The sequence below is a fragment of the Ostrinia nubilalis genome, chromosome 1, assembly GCF_963855985.1.
Source record: "Ostrinia nubilalis chromosome 1, ilOstNubi1.1, whole genome shotgun sequence".
Lineage (NCBI taxonomy): Eukaryota > Metazoa > Arthropoda > Insecta > Lepidoptera > Crambidae > Ostrinia > Ostrinia nubilalis.
Window position 1 is genome coordinate 13,986,947 of NC_087088.1, and position 21,508 is coordinate 14,008,454.

The 21,508-nt window shown below is 34.4% G+C and overlaps 1 protein-coding gene and 2 long non-coding RNA genes across 4 annotated transcripts; 1 reads left to right on the plus strand and 2 right to left on the minus strand.

Moving 5' to 3' along the window:
* Window positions 1–12,471: 12,471 nt before the first annotated feature.
* Window positions 12,472–14,629, plus strand: LOC135073922 (uncharacterized). Its single transcript, XR_010257727.1, has 2 exons — window positions 12,472–13,841; window positions 13,952–14,629. It is a non-coding gene; the product is annotated as an uncharacterized LOC135073922 (long non-coding RNA).
* A 262-nt stretch (window positions 14,630–14,891) lies between these two features.
* Window positions 14,892–17,084, minus strand: LOC135073898 (low molecular weight phosphotyrosine protein phosphatase 1-like). Of its 2 annotated transcripts, none has more exons than XM_063968151.1 (4): window positions 16,899–17,084; window positions 16,580–16,779; window positions 16,303–16,464; window positions 14,892–15,177 (listed from the first exon to the last, which is right to left on the minus strand). In XM_063968151.1, exons 1-4 carry the CDS (start codon window positions 16,936–16,938, stop codon window positions 15,082–15,084), a joined length of 498 nt encoding a protein of 165 aa, XP_063824221.1. In that variant the 5' UTR covers window positions 16,939–17,084; the 3' UTR covers window positions 14,892–15,081. The 2 variants fall into 2 exon arrangements, with proteins under 2 accessions (XP_063824221.1, XP_063824226.1); XM_063968156.1 differs by having other exon boundaries at window positions 16,592–16,779; window positions 16,899–17,078.
* A 1,280-nt stretch (window positions 17,085–18,364) lies between these two features.
* On the minus strand, window positions 18,365–19,459 carry LOC135076155 (uncharacterized). The gene is made up of 2 exons (XR_010258190.1): window positions 18,824–19,459; window positions 18,365–18,474 (listed from the first exon to the last, which is right to left on the minus strand). It is a non-coding gene; the product is annotated as an uncharacterized LOC135076155 (long non-coding RNA).
* Between the last annotated feature and the right edge of the window lie 2,049 nt (window positions 19,460–21,508).

Genomic DNA, 21,508 nt, shown 5'->3' on the forward strand with positions numbered 1-21,508 from the left:
AATGGAGGCCACACTCCGAATACCTACTTGAAGCACAACCTATGTATCACTATCTCGGTCTCTGTGGGCAGACTCTCTCTTTCTAAATAAACAAAAAATATAAAGGACAACTTGCACACATTTAAAATAAAGTTTGTTTACACTTTGACAGCTAATATAGAAATAATAGACAGTTTAATTATTGACATGCAAGGTGACATGTCAATGAAGTTTTCAGTTACTGTTGCCATTAAAAGAAATTAGTATAGATGACCCACGCTGAACTGTCCCACCAAACTCAATGACAGGGGGGCGCTACCATCGTTCAACCATATGGTTTCCAACATGGCAAAAATCTGAACCAGCGATCCGGTATTGACGGTGGCGCCCCACTGTCAATGTCATCGACAGGACAGTCCAGTATTTTGGAACTATACCATTATTTTTCCGCAACATGGCGAGGATTTTTATGTTCCTGGTCGGGCTATAACTTATAACTGCATAATAAACAAAATATAATTCCAAAATACTGAACTGTCCTATGCATAGAGATGTGCCGCTGAGAAAGTTCTCGTTCCCGGCAATATTCCCAGTGAGAATATTCTCGAGAACCGAGAACGCTCCCGGGAATATTCTCAGTGTTCTCGACAGAATACATTTAGTTTTAATTTTAATTTTGTCTTTTATATGTGATATTATTTGTGATGTTTCGATGTTTTATTAACTGGGCGTTAAGACTAGTCGTTATAAACAAGGCATGAAACTTGTGAGTGAGATATTGCTGTCTTGCTCACTCTTTTCGTGGCGAACGCGTACTGCGGCTTTAGGACTCGGGTACGGTATTTGAACATCAGTGTGCCTCTGAGTTTTAAGGCCCTTGCCACCCTTGCGGATTGCAAGCGGATTCAAAGCGGATTCAAAGTGGATTTAAAGTGGAGTGGCGACGCGACGGAGAAGCCGCGTGAAAATATCGTAAAGCTTCAAAAAGGCTGCCCAGCCGAGCTGGATTCGATGATTGGCCTTTTTTTCGAAGTTGGACCTACCTAACTGGACTGTTTGTCCCAGGTATATTGTCAACAACCTCGAGTGTAGAGTCTCCAACTTTTAGAGGAGTGGGTGCAACACGGTCTTTAGACATCATTTTTAAATCTTGTCCATGTTCATTTTGAGACCCACTTTTTGAGAGACTCTATTGAGGCCATCGAGCATTGTGCCTAGATCTTCCACGATCTCAGCCATGACTACGATATCGTCTGCTGTCTGGGTGATGTACTCGCCGTTGATTTTTATGTTGAATCCGCTCCAGCCCAGAAGCTTGAAAACATCTTCCAGGGCGGTGGTGATGACGTCTCTCTGTCTCACCCCTCGCTGCAACTGGATAGGTTTCGGGTCCTGATCTTAAAACGGACTGTCACTGTGGCGTGTTTGTACAAGCCTTTCAACACTTTAATGTATCAATAGTTAATTTGGCACAGTCGAAGAGACTGAAGCACTGCCCATGTTTCAAACGAATCGAAGGCTTTCTCATAGTTCACAAACGCAAAGTGGCTGATTATACTCCTTGATCTTCCGTATAATATGCCGTTGTGTATATTATTATGGTATATGGTACTAAAGCCTTTTCGGAAACCGGCTTGTTCAGGGGGCTGAAAGTCGTCGAGCCTGCTAGCGTGACAATTCGTAATGACTAACGAAAACAGCTTGTAGACATGGCTCAGAAGCGAAATGGGTCTATAATTCTTCAACAAGGTTTTGTCACCTTTTTTGAAGAGGAGTATTACCATTCTTCTAAGTGTCGGATCAATCTAGCTAGCACGTATTTTCTATAAAAATGTGTCAAATGATCCGTCAGACAGGCTATCCACAACTTATCCAGAAGTGGCGAAAGAGGCCCTAACTAAGCGATTGTGAAATATGCCCTTAATGTCAAATAAGAATAGTTTAAAAAACTAAAAACACGCTTTTAATTACTAACAGAACTAAAAAGCCAAAAATCATCAGGACCCTGGACATCATCTAGCATTAAAGTGCTCGAAAAGACAAATCCAACGAACCCAATCTCGATGAGTTTCCGTTTCGTTTAGGAGTTCCTATGGCTACCTCCTGACTCCATCATTAGGACCCTGGACATTATCTAGCACTTTAAGATCTCGAAAAGACATCCAATGAACCCAAACCCGATGTGATTCCACCGTTTCGTTTAGTTCTTTTGGCCACCTTCCAATCCCATCATCAGACCAGCTGGTACCACAATATTGTATTGCCATTTCTAATCTACATTTATAATTGCCAAGTTTCATGATGATACAAGACTTAGAAGTGCGTGTAATTCCGATTCTAAGATTCCATTACATAGTTAGTTACATACACGACGACCTAATAAGAGCGTGTTAAAAACGAAAAAATGGACAGTTACATTATTTAATTACGTGTAAAAAGAAATTTCTGTCATCTTACATATCATTAAAACGACATTTCACGACGAAAAAAATAAAATATAATAAAAGTGCAGTTGCCAAGAATATTGCCGAGAAAGTTCCCGAGAATATTCTCGGGAACACTGAGAATATAGCCTTTCACTGCAAATAGAGTGTATTGTTTAATATACACTTATATGTTGACTTAATTTAATACTATTTTACTTAAGAAAGTTTATTTATTTCCATTAGATAAACATGATTCTCAACCTTTCTCACTTAGGAGAACGCTCCCGGGAACGCTCCCGAGACAGTGGGGCGCCACCGTCAATACCGGATCACTGGTTCCGATTTTTGCCATGTTGGAAACCATATAGTTGCAACGATCGTAGCGCCCCCCTGTCATTGAGTTTGGTGGGACAGTTCAGCGTGGGTGATCTATAGTAAACAACCGCCATGATGGGCCGGATTGGGCCGATGTTGCCACATGGTACCGATTCCCCAGGAATTGGGATTGTAATTCCCTGATTCGCCAACACATTAAGCCTAAACGGCCGACAATTTTGTGATTTTTAATTTAAGTAGGTAATCGTAGTTCAAATATTTAATTATATATTTGTTTAACTTCTGTTTTGGATAGTGAATTGGCCATTTCAAAGAATTTACTAGATTTAAATAAGGAGATAGCAATGAAGAATGTTCACTAATTTTGTTTTTTAGCTTTCTGTATTCTCTGTTAAAAATAAAAAATACACGTGAAAGAATTATTTCGATACGTCTATTAGTTTCCAAGATATTGAATTTTAAAAGTGCGGGCGGCGGCCGGCCCGCCATTTTATGCGCGTGACGTCATATTACAACGACTGGCTCATATTTGTATGGGTGGAATCTTGCAAACTGAATTAAGACCCACTTCCAGGCAACCGATTAAGCTGAAATTTCGCAAACACATGTGATTTGGATGACCATGCAATATTATGATGACATGGAGCTGATCTGATGATGGAGCTGGAAGGTGGCCATAGGAACTCTATAATAAAACGACTTAAATGCATCGAGTTTGGGCTCGTTCGTTTTGTATTGATGAGTATTTTAATTCTATATAGTAATCGGGGTCTAATGATGGAGCTGGAAGGTAATTCGCAATAAAACGACACAATCGCATCAAGTTTGGGTTTGGTTCAATTTTAATTTCTGTGATGGGTCTGGGTGTTAATATGTATAATAAGTTTGTATTTACAAAAAAAAAATATTTAAGTATGTTTATATCCGTTTTCTAGTGAGCGGACGCTGTGAATGTACGTCACACGGGGTCACGTGACCGTCGGCGGGACTCAATATTTAAGCGAACTTTGAATGCCTATAAAATCATAACTACTGGGTATTTTTGAATGAAATAAAAACTAATGTATTTGTAAATGTAAAAGCTTAACTGTAACATAGGTTTCAAGTGATTTTGCATACCTAGTAACATTCTCAATTACTACAGTCCACAATAAAAAGAGAGGTCGGCCCACAGAGAGCGAGATAGAGATAAGTAGGTATTTGACTCAAGTTTTTGTTCCAAGTGTGGCCTCCATTTTTATCTTTAGCTTCATGGGAAAGAACGACCCAAAAAAAAATTCTTTGACGTTTGACGTAATTTGAAATGATCGTTCAAATAATAAGCCCCCGGCAACATTCAACTCACAGATTAAAGAGTATTCAACTGTGTATTCAACAGGGTGCGGAAACTTCCATACTACGGTCCTCCAAGTGAAACTTGCTTCCCAACAGCGACATCGGTGGATAAATTCAAATACTTTTTAACTACCCTAAAACGCTCTAGATGTCGCTGCTCCTGTTTCCTTCATATTTTCATTTTTTTCTTAACCCGGCGCCAATGACGTGAAAATAATTGCAAAGACGATGACCCCGGGTCATATTGACCCACATTTCATCGATAATTTTTCAGGAAATTGTACAAGTAATCTTAATTTTAATTACTGTCTATGTATATAGGGTTCTTTACTGAGCTAATCAAACAAAAATAAAACGAATATATGAAATAAATATTTTTTTATGAATTTTTAAACAAAACATGAAAAAATCTTGTATAGAAACACATTTGAGTCTATATTTTTTGTTTTTGGTAAAGATTTTTAGTATTAATAGGAATCAACAATGTTATATAGTGAAAAAGAGATAAAATCAACTTTTTATATGCAGATACAATGAGATCAGTCTTCTACTTCATCATTCAGAGCCATGGAACTGCTGCAACTGGGCATGTAAATGTGGCATGACGCACTTGCCGGCGTCGTACTAATGCAAGTTCGAGATTATCCGAAGACTGAGTCCCCATTACTTGCGTCCTTTTCACATTCGTTGCCATTTCTAAGTTCTGGCTATTACAGCCTGAAATTCTTCAATCTCGGAATCCGGCTCTTCCAGCAACGCTACATTCTTGCTGGGTCATTTAACAAAGACATTTTGACTAAAACTTAAAAAAGAACAACATAAGCTAGCACTAAACACAAAACAAGCGAATAAAAGTACAATATGAATCACCGCGCCACCGATGACGCCGGGTCATAATGACCCGTTTTAATTTGAAGCCTGTGTAATTCGCTACGCAAGCGGAGTCACAATACGTTGACTGAAGGAATGGATTTAGGGAGGTTCTATCTCCAGCTATACGAACGCTCGAACCACAAAATGGACGCAAAAAAAAATTATGAACGTTTGAAAATGCCTCGGGTCAAAATGACCCAGCGTCATTGACGCCGGGTTAATTAAAATATATTTGAGAATATTGTTAATTACATTGTGAAAACTTTTTTTAAAATGAAATTAATTTGTTTTAATTTTAAACTGAACGGTGACATTTTTTGTTATAATTTACATAATAGAGTAGTAGAAATTACTATTTAACATAATTATGGTAACTTTGTTTTTCCTCCAAAATGGCCGGTGTTGTTTTTGCTATGTTAAATGCATTTAAAGGCACTGGGTCTCAGAAGGTCATCAGAAGGAACTCTAGGGGTGGAATCTCCATTGGCGTGGGTTAGCGGGCAAGGAGATAATATGTTAGATTTTCCTATATGTATTACTTTTCTCTATGTGTTAGATGGTTGACAATCACTTTCCCTACAATTTAACGTTCACTTCCACCAAACTCAACACGCTTTCAAAGATAACCTCGCAGCCGCTTGCTCACACTTGACATGACAAAACTGATTGACAGTTACCTTTTTCTGCGCATTAGTCGAGTGTTACGTTTAGGAATCACAAACCTTCCACTCTACAGATTTATACAGATAACATAATATTAAGATTGGTACTATTAATCATCAATAATAATTTGCAGCATCTGTGTCCGGCGCCGACACATTCTTGTTTTCTTAGCCATCGTTTAAGTGTTCTGTGGCCCTATTAAAGTATTGAAGAGTCGAGTCAAATTCAAGTTCATTCCTTCGTACCTGCTGCTGTTCTGGTTCATCGGAGTTTTGTTCGTTCCTTCGTGAATCGCGAAGAAACTTTCTGTTATGTTCACAAGTGATCTGAGTTTTCTCAATGTGCAAATGCTTTTTAGTGTTGTTGAAAACTTTGCGAAAAGACGCTTTTGGTGTATAATATTATGTGTGTTCATAAATAAAGTAAAATTATTAAATTCAAAAGTTTTTGTTTATTTGCATTTCCATGTGCAATGTAGAATTTTTCCAAATCCATTGTTTTGAAAATAATACAATAAGTACACCATAAAGATAAATATTTTCAAAATAATGGATTTGAAAAAATTCTACATTGTACATCATAAAAACAATAATTCCTTGAAGGTTATGAGGGCCTATGTGTGCGTGAACTGTGTGTATGTGTGCGTGGACTTTGTGTATGTATGTGTGCGTGGACTTTATACAGGGTGGCCAAAACAGTGAGGTCTAAAAGAAAAATTTAGATTCCTTACATCAAGGTGTACCTAAATCACCCCCATGTATAGAGGGTGTTAGGTAAATGGGTATATGAGCCGAGACCAGCCCATGTTAACATCTATATATATAAAAATGAAACCCGTTTCGCGTTGTCACGGCATCACGTGTGAACGGCTGAACCGATTTCGATAATTCTTTTTTTTAAATGTTTGTGGAAGTCCAAGGATGGTTCTTACGGAAAAAAATATTAAGAAAATCTCTACGCTAAGGCGGTACGAAGTTCGCCGGGTCAGCTAGTACTCATATAAATACTATAGTGGTGTCAGAAAGTCTGGGAAAGGTACCATTATTGAGTAATCAGCTGATTCAGTTTTTGTCGCCAGATTGCGTCGTGATACCCCTGAAAATTAATAGTACCTACGACAAACTTGCGTAGATAAAACAAATAACAGAATTCATTATTATTTTCTGCCTAAAAATTTTTCTCTGAGAGGCAAAAACCTTAAGCAGTTCCCCAGGAAAATCAGTCCATCTAAAAAGATTTAGCATAAGTCAAATACTCCCTTACCTTATTTGATTCGATTTGGATAAGTAAAAGTAAACAAAGTGGTCAAGAATTAATTTTACTTCATTGCCTGTAACTTACTTATTAAAATTAATTGAATAATCATCATTAAACTTGATAACTGATTAAGGAAAATGAGACATTGTAGGTAATCATCTAAATTTTATCATCGTAAATCACGATTATTGAAAAAAAACCTTAGGCATTAAAGAAAGTGTCCAACGCACTGTTTAATCTTTGAAGGACAACGAAAGGTCCTATTGTTCTCGAACAATGGGACGGCACGTGTAGCGAGAGTGAGACGCAAGACGTATCGCACGGCGGCTTTCACTTGCAAGAAAGAGTTGGAAGATCATCGCGGCGCAGGAGTAGGGAAGTGACATTGAAGGCAAAAAATCGATTAAGATTTTTCTCTTGTTCAATAATAAATCGTTGAAGGATTTTTTTTCTACAAATAATAAATTCAGGTGCCATTAATTAATTTCCAATCATTAATGGAGACGACATGTGGTTGGGGTTAAGTTTTCATTTCATGATTGACTAATGAAGGTCGAGTCGTCTCTGGGGTCAAAGTGTCGTAATTACAGTGTCGTAATTACAATCCAGTTGGTTAGTAATCTTGCTGATTGTCTATCAATAGCCTATCGAAGGGCCACCCAATCACTCATACTATCGTTAATAAAATATTATCATATTAATTATTTTCTAAGAAAAATAACAGCGTTTATCGCAAATTAAATTTAGCTAAAACATTTCCAAAAGCATGGCAGATTACGGTTTTCTTATTTTACCAAATAAAACTGTGTTGTTAGTTTTTTTTTTTCAATATCATCTATCTGATTTAGACCAATCGATAGTATGAGCGATTTCAGGTAGGTAGGATCTATCAATTATTTGATAATTGATTTTAAGACATTCCTATTGATTAGTCAGATGGGTTTCAAACAATTTGATATTTTAATCGATTTTTTGTAATATCAATATCGATTACCGAATTTATGGAAAAAATAATGACCTCGCACTATTTGCACCGCGCATGCGCCATGCGGCCATGTTTATTTGTTTACATTATTTATTTGATCAGTTTGTTGCGATGTTTTGTTGTTCGACGTTCTGGATAATTAGATATTCAAATAGCTAAGTAATACAATGACATTATGGTGTTGAGTGGTGTTGGTGCAATAGGACTTTGTGTTTTCTTTAGTGTGATGAACGATTTATGTCCGGGAGACCTTCCGTTCCACGATACCTTGTGTCATAATGTTTTCGCGGGTGGGTGAATCGACACCACCATACCACCGCGAAGGGAGACCCGGAGATCCCGTTCTTGAAAATAGGATTTCACTACAAGTACCTACCCGGTCACTTGAAAGCGTGGGAAGGTAAATAAGTGAGTGGATGGATGTGATAATGTGTTGCGATTCGTTTTGTGAATTAGAGTGAAGTGTTACCCCCTGAATATCTTGGATTGCTTGCAGAGTTAATAAAAAGAGGTAAGTGAAGAATTGGTTCAAAAGTAATAATAAAAGTGGGCGGTGCCGACTCGCGTCAAAATTTGTGAATGAAATACCGTTTGACCACGTTTGACCTAGGAGGGAGTTGCGCGATCGTAGGGCTGTCCAAAAATTAAAATAATAATTATTTATTTAGTTTTGTATGGGAAAATATTATTTATTAAATATTACGATATCCACTTTCTGACACCACTATAGTATTTATATGAGTATGTTAACATGGGCTAGTTTCGGCTCATATACCCATTTACCTAACACCCTGTATAATATGATTGTGCTTAGTTTAGGAGATAGAGTTAAATTTGTGATATTTTAAAATTTTGTGACCTAGTAGGCTTTAAACATTTTTATCTTTTTTTTGGGTTGACTTTATTCAGATTTCTTTTTTTCTACAGATTTGTTATTAATTGCAGATGTTTGAAAAAAATAATCACCTTCCTATCTTTAATTCAAGTTACAAAAGTTTTGCTAGAAACATTAAAATTATGCTTTTATCAGAACACTATCAAATTTTCAACGTAAAAGTTTAAGTAAAAAAAAGAACTTCCATAGGTCCAAAACCATTTTAAAAACTGCGCCGTTTCCTGAACATTCATTATAATACAAAAAAACATGTACTTAATGGGCCACTATTTCCTGTAATCGGTCCACTAAAGTGATAAGTCGGAGATTCCGTTACATGTTTTTGACTTTCTTAGAGTGAATTAATATTGGGTATCCTCTAAATTTACATTACGTAGAACCGATTTAGAGCAGTAACTGGACAGAACATGTTTTTATTCTCAACGAGAAAGCTCTTGCCCTTCATCACACCTGGTGGAAACTGATGATTAGGCTGAATGTGGAAGGGAACTTCAACTACAGAGGAGCTATGGCTTCCTACCTCCAAATGCCGGAACACATTGTTATTTTAAGTAAGTTTTAATGAACATAAACCAAATATCCCTCCTTTTTCTTCTCACTGTAGTAGGTATTTCATGGGTAATAGTAAAATGTTACAACTGCCTCTGTCTTCAAGTGGTAAGAGGTAAGCTTCAGAGGTCCCGGGTTTGATTCCCAGTGGAGGTGAAATTTTCTGCTCGGTTTGGTTGGTGGTAGGGTTTGATCTAAGTCTACCTGGCTAGCAAATCTATTTTCCTAAGTCTGTCACTATGTTACGGTTAATGTGATAAATTGAAAATTATTAATAATAACCGGTTATTATGAATAATTACCGACAGTCGCGGTAAAAGTGATAAATTAATCACATATAACAGTGATTATTTAATAATTCAACCTTAGTACTAACAAATTTCATAAAACATTTCAAGTTCAACATCTTGTGTACGTGCTCGTGTACAGACAAACTTTTGAACGTTTTGCTATCATATATTAATATAATTTGGCATAATGAGTTTGGAATGTTTCTTGCATAATATTACTTTTCCATGATGCCTATAACATAATGTTTTGGTTTAAAGTGAAAAATAGGTTAAGGTGCGGCGGGGGTGGCCCTTGGGCCACCCCTTAGCCGCCTATTTAGTTTTATACACACATAAATGACCTCATATTAATCACATTTACCAAATCATGCGGTGATTATTCATAATAACCGGCGATTATTCATAATTTTTTAACATTTATCACTTTGACCGTAACAACTATAACAATAATGTTAATAGCATTCTGTATTCCGGCATTTGGAGGTAGGAAGCCATAGCTCCTCTGTAGTTGAAGTTCCCTTCCACCTTCAGCCTAATCATCAGTTTCCACCAGGTGTGATGAAGGGCAAGAGCTTCCTCGTTGAGAATAAAAACATGTTCTGTCCAGTTACTGCTCTAAATCTGTTCTACGTAATGTAAACTTAGAGGATAATTACCCAATATTAATTCACTCTAAGAAAGTCAAAAACATGTAACGGAATCTCCGACTTATCACTTTAGTGGACCGATTACAGGAAATAGTGGCCCATTAAGTACATGTTTTTTTGTATTATAATGAATGTTCAGGAAACGGCGCAGTTTTTAAAATGATTTTGGACCTATGGAAGTTCTTTTTTTTTTTAACTTTTAAGTTGAAAATTTGATAGTGTTCTGATAAAAGCATAATTTTAATGTTTCTAGCAAAACTTTTGTATCTTGAATTAAAGATAGGAAGGTGATTATTTTTTTCAAACATCTGCAATTAATAACAAATCTGTCTAAAAAAAGAAACCTGAGAAAAGTCACCCCAAAAAAAGATAAAAATGTTTAAAGCCTACGGTCACAAAATTTTAAAATATCACAAAATTAACTCTATCTCCTAAACTAAGCACAATCGTATTATACAGTGTGAGTCACGTTAAAGTGTACATAATATGAAAATAGATGAAATTAGACCTATTTTTATAGACAAAAAAGAGGTCAAAAATGTTTGAGATGTTTTTTTAATTTTTTATAGAATTTTTTTTCTTCCAATTACTTATTGTAAAGAAAACGTAATAACTTTTAAACTAAGCGGTATATCCTGATAAAATAAAAACAATAATAATGCTAAATAACAGGCAATACTAAAAAAATACATAAAATACACAAAAAATGCCAACAAATATTAAAAAATGATACTTTTTGAAAAAAATCTGCTTTTAAATTCGTGTTTTTTTTGGTTATTTGATAAAGGATGATGGGCACTTTTCTATGGAATCTGGGCGTAAAACCAACAGAAATGTAACTACTATTATTTGTTAGGACTTAGTATCAGAAATATATTTTCATATAAATAACTACCAAAAACTCCCGGGTTTGCTTGGAAATTGACATAATGTATAATAGTCATAGGTGTTTTATTGTGCAAATAAAAAATATTATTAATATACCTACATTGATACATTAAGTTATTTATCAATTATTATGTCCGAGTGGGGCCAACAAATGGAATAAAATAAGTACCATGTTCTACATTACGTGCGTAGGACCACACCTACTCGTAGGTACCATTTAGAGAAAATAAATGAACACAGTCATGTTTCAATGGGATTTCTACCAGTTAGCTGTAGTGTTGTCGCATAATCGATCACGAATCGATTATTAATCGATATTGCCAAATAACGATTTATCGATTAACAATTCGATTAATCGATTTCATTGATTACCATCATCACTATCATTTGTTTGTTAGTTTGATTCCTTATTTTCAGCATTATACTCGGTTATTGCAATCGAATAATCGATTGTGATTTATTCGGTATACTTACATACTTAATCGATAGAATCGATAGTAAATGATACAATACTATCAATATGATTGATACAAGCAATTAATTTGACCTAATACTATTTTACTGTGTGATGTGAAATACTATGGAAACTTTGCATATTCAATGACCTCTATCTCCGTATCCCCGCGTATTTCAGGATTGTTGTCATACTATGAATTGAAATACTAGTATTAAGCTTTAATTTAGTACACTTTTTGTTACTGTTGGTTTAACGCCCAATATGCCCATCATCCTTTCTCCAAAAATGCCCCTATAACCGGTGGTTTTTATTACTTTGTATTATTCTCTATTGTATTATCTTTGTAAAACCAAAAATCGCATGTCTCTATCCCTATCACAACGTTTGCAATGATCGTTTGAACTAAGCCCCTCCGGGCGCGCCATTCGAAGCTTCGTTAACAACGAAACTGAAAATGGCTCGAGATTTGTAATTTTGATAAAGATAAGTTAGATTTCAAATAAAACAAAAGATTTCGAAGTAAAATAAGCATTTTAGTTAAAATTAAAATTGTCTCTACCTGTAGCGGAGAATAATGTTGTGGCAGGCCTTTGTTCAAACGATCATTGCAAACGTTGTGATAGGGATAGAGACATGCGATTTTTGGTTTTACGAAGGTAATACGACAGAGAATAATACAAAGTAATAAAAACCACCGGTTATAGGGGCATTTTTTGGAGAAATTTATCAAATAACCAAAAAAACACGAATTTAAAAGCAGATTTTTTTCAAAAAGTATATTTTTTTATTATTTGTTGGCCTTTTTTGTGTATTTAATGTATTTTTTTAATATCGCCTGTTGTTTAGAATTATTACTGTTTTTATTTTATCAGGATATACCGCTTAGTTTAAAAGTTATTACGTTTTCTTTACAATAAGTAATTGGAAGAAAAAAAATTCTAAAAAAAATTTAAAAAAAATCGCAAAAATTTTTTGACCTCTTTTTTGTCGATAAAAATAGGTCTATAGTCCGATTTTTAATTCGACGGAATTCTGACAGCTGTCATTTTTTGACAATTCAGATGTAATAAGCCTTTTTTGCTTTGAATTATTAATAAATAATATGAAATGAAATTTCATCAAGTACAACTTACAAGAATGAACTATTGTTTGTTTTGTGAATTTAATGTACCCTAATTATTATGTACATTTTAAAGATTAAATAGAAAAAAACGTGTTTTAAACACGGTAAAACAACATATTATCATAAACAAAAATATGTATTGATCATCAATCATCATTATCGTCATCATAATCAACTTGGATTATAAAATTGGCATCTTGTTAAATTGATTATTTTATGAAGCTAAGATTTTATTAACAAAAGGATTTTCATAAAAAAGGTTTGTAACCCATGGATTATTGGCCAGGGAGTCCAGTAATAGAAAAATAATTTCCCAATTTTTTTTGTAACTTCAAAAGTATGATAATAAAAATTCAAATAACCATTTTGAAATGATCGGTACATTTTTAAGCCTTAGTTTTTCAAGTGAAACCTTTAATTCAAGAAAGGATTATTTTTTAATTTATGAAAATGCTCTCCATTCTTAGTGGGAATGTTTCAATGTTGACAACACTTCTGAAATGTCAAAATTCCGTCGAATTAAAAATCAGAGTTTAGTTTTATTTATTTTCATATGTACACTTTAACGTGACTCACACTGTATACATGGGGGTGATTTAGGTACACCTTGATGTAAGGAATCTAAATTTTTCTTTTAGACCTCACTGTTTTGGCCACCCTGTAAATGTGTGTGAGCGTTACGTACGTAGGTTTAGTACAGGGAATTTAACACCAGGCTGTCAATTAGTAGGTTCAAAAATTTGACAGAGAGGGCTCTCTATTTCCTATGTATTACTTTTCTCTATGGTATTCAACTTCAACAAAATAGGGGAATACCATCATTTCCTGTAATATAAAAATAGGTTTCTATTCATTCCGCGTTTATAATCTCAATCATCTTTTGTTATAATTATTGCCAGTTTTTGCTGTATTGTGTAAATTGTTATCTACTTTATTTGTCTCAAAATAGGTACCTTACTGTGTGTAATAGTCATTCATCGTCTGTTCTGTGTGCAAGCAGTATCTAATTATTAACAAGACTGACAATAAATACCGCCTACTCGCCTATTACAAAAGGTGTACCTAAAAACAACAACGATGTTAAAAAGTAACCAAAAAGATATCAAAGAGTTACTGGAGAGTGATGATGAATTTCCACGTAAGTAATTATTAATAATTATTATGATATTAACAGTTTAATTCCCAAAACCAAGTCATGTTACCAATTTCTTAAATTCAATAAAGAAAATAATGTTTTTGTTTTTTCAGCTGATTATCATGAAATTCCGGATACCCCAGCATACCAAAATGACATGCGTTTTGAACCAGTAAAATTTGGATGGATTGATACTAATTTCAGCAAATATTATAGTAAAAGGAATGAAACAAAAACGAGGTTAACTGCATTGCATTCTTGTTTGAATGAAAGCTTTGTACATAACAAGACCCAATATTTAAGACCAGGTGAAAAGGCATTGATTTATAATGGAGTGCTGAGTGAATCTGATATTGTATGCCTTAAATATGTGGAGTCTCTAACAAGTGATGCTACATTGCTGTGGTTTATACATTTTTTGATACAAAAAGATATGCACACAAACTTTACTTTTCTGAGAACTTGCCTTGTGGATTCAATGAGCATCAATAATGATCAAAGTCCATTAACATGTGACTCAGAAATCAAAAAATTTAACTTTGAAATCATCTACAATAAATAATTAGGTATTAAGCCCACAATTTATACAATACACCTCGAGTTAGTTGAATAAATAAAATAATGATTGTACCTATTATTAAGTTTACTCATAAGATACGCTAAATTTTTTAATTAATGTATTTTACTACTGGATTAAGTACTTTTATCTATTTTTAAAACTGACAATCAAAACTTTTGTTTTCATTATTGACAAACTTTAAGCTTTTGTAAATAAATTTTTTTTGAATATTCTGGTTGTTGTTATTATGTAAACAATATTTCACACAGGAACAAGCAATTATTTTACAAGTTATTTCAATATTTTAGATAGGTAAATTTTACTAACTAGGTAGGTACTTAGTTCAGGAAATAAAGAAAAGCACTATACCTAAGTCATAGCTGTAACAGTATAGCAATGAATAAACTAATATCAATTTAAACATTTCCAATAATAATTTAGATACCATTCCATTGATGGAAGAAACGCTAAAACACATTGAATGAAAAAAGTGATTTATAAACAATTTTTAATTATTTAACATTAAGTTTTAAAACCAACATTTAAGGCTGAGTTGCACCACCTAATTTTGACTGTAACTTTGACGATAATCGGTGCTTTTTGTATGGATTTTGACAGATTTTTGACGTTTGTCAAAGTTAAAGTAAGATGGTGCAACCCAGCCTTAATAATCATGAGTTCTGCTTATTTGGCTTCTGATTTTTGTAAGTACTCCAAAAATCCCTTGGCACATCGAACTGATTGTTCATAACATTTTTCAAAGCCTTTTGCATCACTGTCCTAAAAAGTAAGATGTATGTATTGAATCAGTACAGTAACTTAATAAATATATTATTTATAGTGATGGGCCGACTATGGTCTTTCCCGACTAACCGACTAGCCGACTAATCGGTTTTCAAATTGCCGACTAATCGGCAATGCCGATCATTCTAATACCTACTTGTCCGAAGAATAATATCTAGATTTCTCAAAGAAATAAGAATATCTAGATTTCTAAGAGAAAAAATAAAAAGCAACATTACAATCACCTAACAGTACCTAAGGTGGATGTCATAATTTTCGACGGCGGAGGGATCAGAGTAGGTGACAATATAATCGCCTCCTGCTGGGTTATAATGCGCAAAGTAATATTATTCTTTCTTATCAACGTCAAAATGTATGGACAAAATTGCGCTTATCGCGGCACGCATCCTATGCCCACTGATTCCTCTCCACCCTCCACGGTGATAGTCAGCGAGCTGGGGGCGTGGGGGTACCCCCGCCTGCATAGCATGGACTACCACCACCGTCGGATAGGCAGGGCAGGGCCCGCCATACAGGTGGGCAATTGCCGGGACGGACTGTGATAGTTGATGGCTTTGTCCGGATTCCCATAGTTCTTCACACTAAGGCGATCGACGGAGCTCAGGGGCTATTTATGTGGGTATTCCTCATCCTTCCGATAAGAGGAGCCCCACATAATCTACCACTTCCCCGCAGGATAGGTATGCAATTCAATGCATTTTTTCCCCAAAATAAAAGACATAATTTTAATATGGACAAAATATTACATATTATAAACCTTACACATTTTTTATGATTTCCTGGTAATTTTAACTAATAAGTGTATGAATTTAGACTGATTTTTTGCAGTCAAAAGCGGTTTAGACAAACGCCCTTGGTCTATCTATATCACCAAGATGATTATGAGTTTTATTTCATTCACATATTTAATTTTGTAATGCGCCGATTATAATTGGCATATTTTGCCGAATAGTCGTCACTAGTCGGCTTTCCCGACTAGTCGGCCCATCTCTAATTATTTATCATTAAGAATAAGCTGTCTAATAGTTAGGTAAGATATTATGTATTATGCAATATCATACATACTTACATAATTATGTATAGATGAAAATCACTACTTACATAATATGGATCCCTGATTATTCTTTCACCTTGTGAATCAAATTCACCAAATAAAAGAAGTTTTGCTCGAGATCCTTTTGGCGCTCTTTTATTTAAGTCTTTCATATTCTGGTCATCCATTCCAAATATAAAATCATAATGATTGAAATCTTCAGTAACTATCTGAAATTAAGTTAGAATGACGTTACAAGTTTACACTTGCAATAGAGTAAGAAGAATTTAAAACAGACTTATTGCTTACCTACTTTGTGAGAATAAAGTTAATAGATTTAATTACCACTTCCATTACCTGTCTTGCTGTGTTATTATAAGGAACTCTATGTTTTTTCATAGTGTCTAAGGCTCTCCAGTCAGGCGGATTCCCAACATGCCAACTACCGATAGCAGCACTATCAATTTCCCAGTAATCACCAATATTCATATCATTTACTGTCTTTTGAAACACTCCTTCGGCAATAGGTGAACGACAAATATTTCCTGAAATTAATAAGATAGTCGGGGTTGCGAAAAGGATAAAGTTAGATGTGAGGGTTAGATGCGAAACAGCCGCTATAATCATTGATACTTGGGTTTTTTTTTCTCTTTATGTTCCTTACCTAAGCAGATAAATAGAGCTTTTTTCTTTTCCTTGGACATAGTGTAAGAGAGCGGTTTTTGTAGACGTAGAGAAAGAAAACAAGTTATACAAGTAAGAACCTGCAATGCAACAAACAACAGCTGATGTTTTTTTTTTTATTACAGTTTTTCACGGCTCTGGGCACAGATCAAAGAATACTGGCACAGATGCTCTGCTGGGTGTAGCTTGCTACATATACAGTGTGAGTCACGTTAAAGTGTACATATTAAAATAGATGAAACTAGACCTATTTTTATCGGCAAAAAAGAGGTCAAAAATTTTTGGAGATTTTTTTAAAATTTTTTATTGAATTTTTTTTCTTCCAATTACTTATTGTCAAGAAAACGTAATAACTTTTAAACTAAGCGGTATATCCTGATAAAATAAAAACAGTTATAATGCTAAATAGCAGGCGATACTAAAAAAATACATAAAAGACACAAAAAAGGCCAACAAATAATAAAAAATGACATTTTTTGAAAAAAATCTGCTTTTAAATTGGTATATTTTTGGTTATTTGATAAATTTCTCCAAAAAATGCCTCTATAACCGGTGGTTTTTATTACTTTGTATTATTCTCTATCGTATTACCTTCGTATAACCAAAAATCTCATGTCTCTATCCCTATCACAACGTTTGCAATGATCGTTTGAACTAAGCCTCTCCGGGCGCGCCATTCAACGCTTCGTTAACAACTAAACTGAAAATGGCTCTACATTTGTAATTTTGATAAAGACAAGTTAGATTTCAAATAAAAATAAAAGATTTCGAAGTAAAATAAGCATTTTAGTTAAAATTAGAATTGTCTCTACCTGTAGCGGAGAATAATGTTGTGGCAGACCTTTGTTCAAACGATCATAACAAATGTTGTGATAGGGATAGAGACATGCGATTTTTGGTTATACGAAGGTAATACGGTAAAGAATAATACAAAGTAATAAAAACCACCGGTTATAGGGGCATTTTTTGGAGAAATTTATCAAATAACCAAAAAAACACGAATTTTTTTCAAAAAGTGTCATTTTTTATTATTTGTTGGCCTTTTTTGTGTATTTTATGTATTTTTTTAGTATCGCCTGATATTTAGCATTATAACTGTTTTTATTTTATCAGGATATACCGCTTAGTTTAAAAGTTATTACGTTTTCTTTACAATAAGTAATTGGAAGAAAAAAAATTCTATAAAAAATTAAAAAAAAATCTCAAAAAATTTTTGACCTCTTTTTTGTCGATAAAAATAGGTTTAGTTTCATCTATTTTCATATGTGAGTATTTCTCAAAAAAAATGTACGTAACGAAACGGTAGTAACGAAATAGTAAGGCCATAAGGCTTGTTATACATTGCCGAAATATTGTGAATGCTCTTCATTTATTCAATTCGAAATATTTGTAAGTATGCACCCAAATACGGGGTAATATTAAGGGGTTAGAAATAAAATAAGGGAGTAATCATTCATACTATTTTAATAAAAATATTTTTGTTCCATCATGTTTATCCATTTTGAGTCGTTCTCTGTAAGCTTTTTGCCTTTCAGCATTGGTTTTTGGCGGCATTCCTAAAAAAACAAAAGAAGTAATCACATAAAAACGTAAGCTGGTGCTCGTGCTGGTGGCACTTCTGTAAAGCAGATAGTATCCAATCCTTTTGTTATTAACGCTCTATATTTTTTGAAATAAATTAAGTAGTGAATATTACTATGCTTAGTCAGGTAATAACAGTATACACTCAGCATTATGTTGTACTTTTTCGTAACGTAACGAAATTCGTAAAAAACGTAACGAAATATTAGACAAAATGAGATCAGAAACAAGTATTTTTTTGATGAAATTTGTTACAGCAAATATAAAAGCTTACTAAATGTTCGTACCACACGTATTACAAAAAATGGTTAAATGAAGACTTACCGTTCTATATAAAATCGCTGATTTTACTGCCTGTTACGAAAAAGTAATCCCACAAAACACACACGTTTTTACTAATTTTCGCGATAGATGTAATGGCGGAGACGTCAGGCCAACAGCAATTCAGAGTGCAGCTATTGTTGTCCGTGTAAAATAAATACGGAATTGTTCAGAAACCATGGGAAAGTAGAAATAAATCGTAACTAAAGAGTAAATAACGAAATAGTAAATGAGAGCGACTCATTTTGTTTTTTTGCTTTAAATTGCCAATTCATTATGACACCCCATAGAAAATCAATTTGATACAGAAACTGCGATTACTGTAGAACGATAATACAAAGAAATTTACAATAATTTAGTTACGTATCGCATTTTATGAAACAAAAATACATGAAAAAGCTAGGGTGGCAAACAGGTTTTTGTATGAAAGGTAAAAAAGGACTATTTTTAAAATATCTAAATATTTGGTAATAAGTAGGATTATAGCTATAATTCTTCGTTATCTTAAAGATTAATATTCATACTTCAAAATTGTGTGTGTGTTTTTTTTGTGTGATGATTTATAAATATAAAACTTTTGAACTGTTTCAAAGCACACTTTTTTTTTTCAAAATGTACATTTTTTTTGAGAAATACTCATGTACACTTTAACGTGACTCACACTGTATAGTGATCTGTGGCTGGGTGCTCTGAGCCCCGATTACGGTAACTTTTAACGTTTCCAATCCAGACGCGCTTCGGATTCGGCGATACGATTGGTCAAAACAGCTGACGTACGCTGTTGAACGACCAATCGTATCGCAGAATCGAGAAGCGTGTCTGGATTGGAGACGTTAAAAATTACCTTAATCGGGGCTCAGATCATTATGATCTGAGGCTGGGTGCAAGCCCTTAAGTTACTCTATGCCATAGAGAAAAGTAATACATAGGCTCTATGCCTTATATGTCATTTAGGCAACGCCACAGCCATGAAGCTAAAGATAAAAATGGAGGCCAAACTTGGAACAAAAACTTGAGTCAAATACCTACTTATCTCTATCTCGCTCTCTGTGGGCCGACCTCTCTTTTTAGTGTGGACTGTAGTATTGCTATCTCCTTATTTAAATCTCCTAGTAAATTCTTCGAAATAGCCAATTCACTAACCAAATCAGAAGTTAAACAAATAAATAATTAAATATTTGAACTACGATTACCTAGTTAAATTAAAAATCACAAAATTGTCGGCCGTTTAGGCTAAATGTATTGGCGAATCAGGGAATTACAATCTCAATTCTTGGGGAATCGGTACCATGTGGCAACATCGGCCCAATCCAGCCCATCATGGCGGTTGTTTACTATTTTGTTTACTATGCAGTTAATTTCGTTTGAGATTTTTTACAGGACCTAATCATTGTTTTATCACAAGAAATGGTGCAAAATTTTGTAGTGCGTGGTTGCGGTAGTACGTGGTGTCCCGGAAGTGACTTAAGATTCCACGCGTAAGTGTTTATTTCGTGATTTCCGACATTGGATCATTGTAAATTCTTTTTATTTTCACTCTTTGTATTTTCACAGTAATTTCTTCCTAAAAAGTTTTACCAGTATTTACACTTATTATTTAATTATACCTATGTCAAGAAATAAAGATTTTACATTGAGTTTCATTGATTTTGAGCAAATTTATATTTTTTGTTTATTTAGAAAGAGAGAGAGTCTGCCCACAGAGAGCGAAATAGTGATACATAGGTTGTGCTTCAAGTAGGTATTCGAAATGTGGCCTCCATTTTATCTTTAGCTTCATGGATATAACTTTTTTTTATATAGATGGGTTGTTGGCAGAGCACGTAAGACTCAGTGGAGTTGGGAGTCTTATGCAGTTGTAATACAGGATATTTTACAACAAAATATATAGTCTGGTGCTGAGCTGTACTTTTGTACTTTGAAATGTCATTATCAGATGATAATGGTAGTCAAGAGTTATCTCGTAAACATCAGTCCATTAAAAATTATTCAAGATAAACCTCGCCAAGTTAACATAAAATTATACTCGTATAAAATGGAAGTTTTGAAGAGACTAAATCATGTTCAGGGTAGGCTTTTGGTATGGGGTGACCCATTTTCTGAATCGGCATCGGAAGTTATCGTCTGTATCACAGGAAACCCAGGAATTATAGACTTCTATGACATTTTCTGTTCAGAATTGAACACAAATACTGGACTTCCCGTTTGTCTAGTTGGTAAGTTAAAATAAATAAATAATCCTACTAATAATATTATAAATGCGAAAGTTTGTGTGGATGCCTGGATGTTTGTTACTCTTTCACGCAAAAACTACTGAACGGATTTTGATGAAACTTTACAGTATTATTGTTTATAACCCAGAATGATATACCTATAAGCTATAATTTATGACGATCTGTGAAAAACTAAATTTCACGCGGGTGAGGCCGCGGGCAAACCTAGTATACCTAGTTACAAAAAATCCTTTATTAATTCTCATCCACACCCTTGCCACTGGGGTGGTGGTTGCGACGTAGGTACTTTTTGCGCTGACCCGATATCTAGTTGGTACCTATTGTTGATCGAAGATAGTATGAAAGTACCTACAGTAAGCCCACAAAGAGAGTAGTACCTCCTACCTAAGGGGACATTCATTTATTACGTAAGACGATTTAGGGGTCTAGGCCGATCCTTCCCCCCCTGTTTAAT

Coding starts and splice junctions, on each gene's coding strand:
- LOC135073898 (XM_063968151.1), bottom strand. CDS start 16,938: ATGTCCAAGGAAAAGAAAAAAGCTCTATTTATCTGCTTAG. Junction 16,465..16,579: donor CAAGACAGGTAATGGAAGTG/GTAATTAAATCT, acceptor ACTTAATTTCAG/ATAGTTACTGAAGATTTCAA. Junction 15,178..16,302: donor TAATCAGGGATCCATATTAT/GTAAGTAGTGAT, acceptor CTTACTTTTTAG/GACAGTGATGCAAAAGGCTT.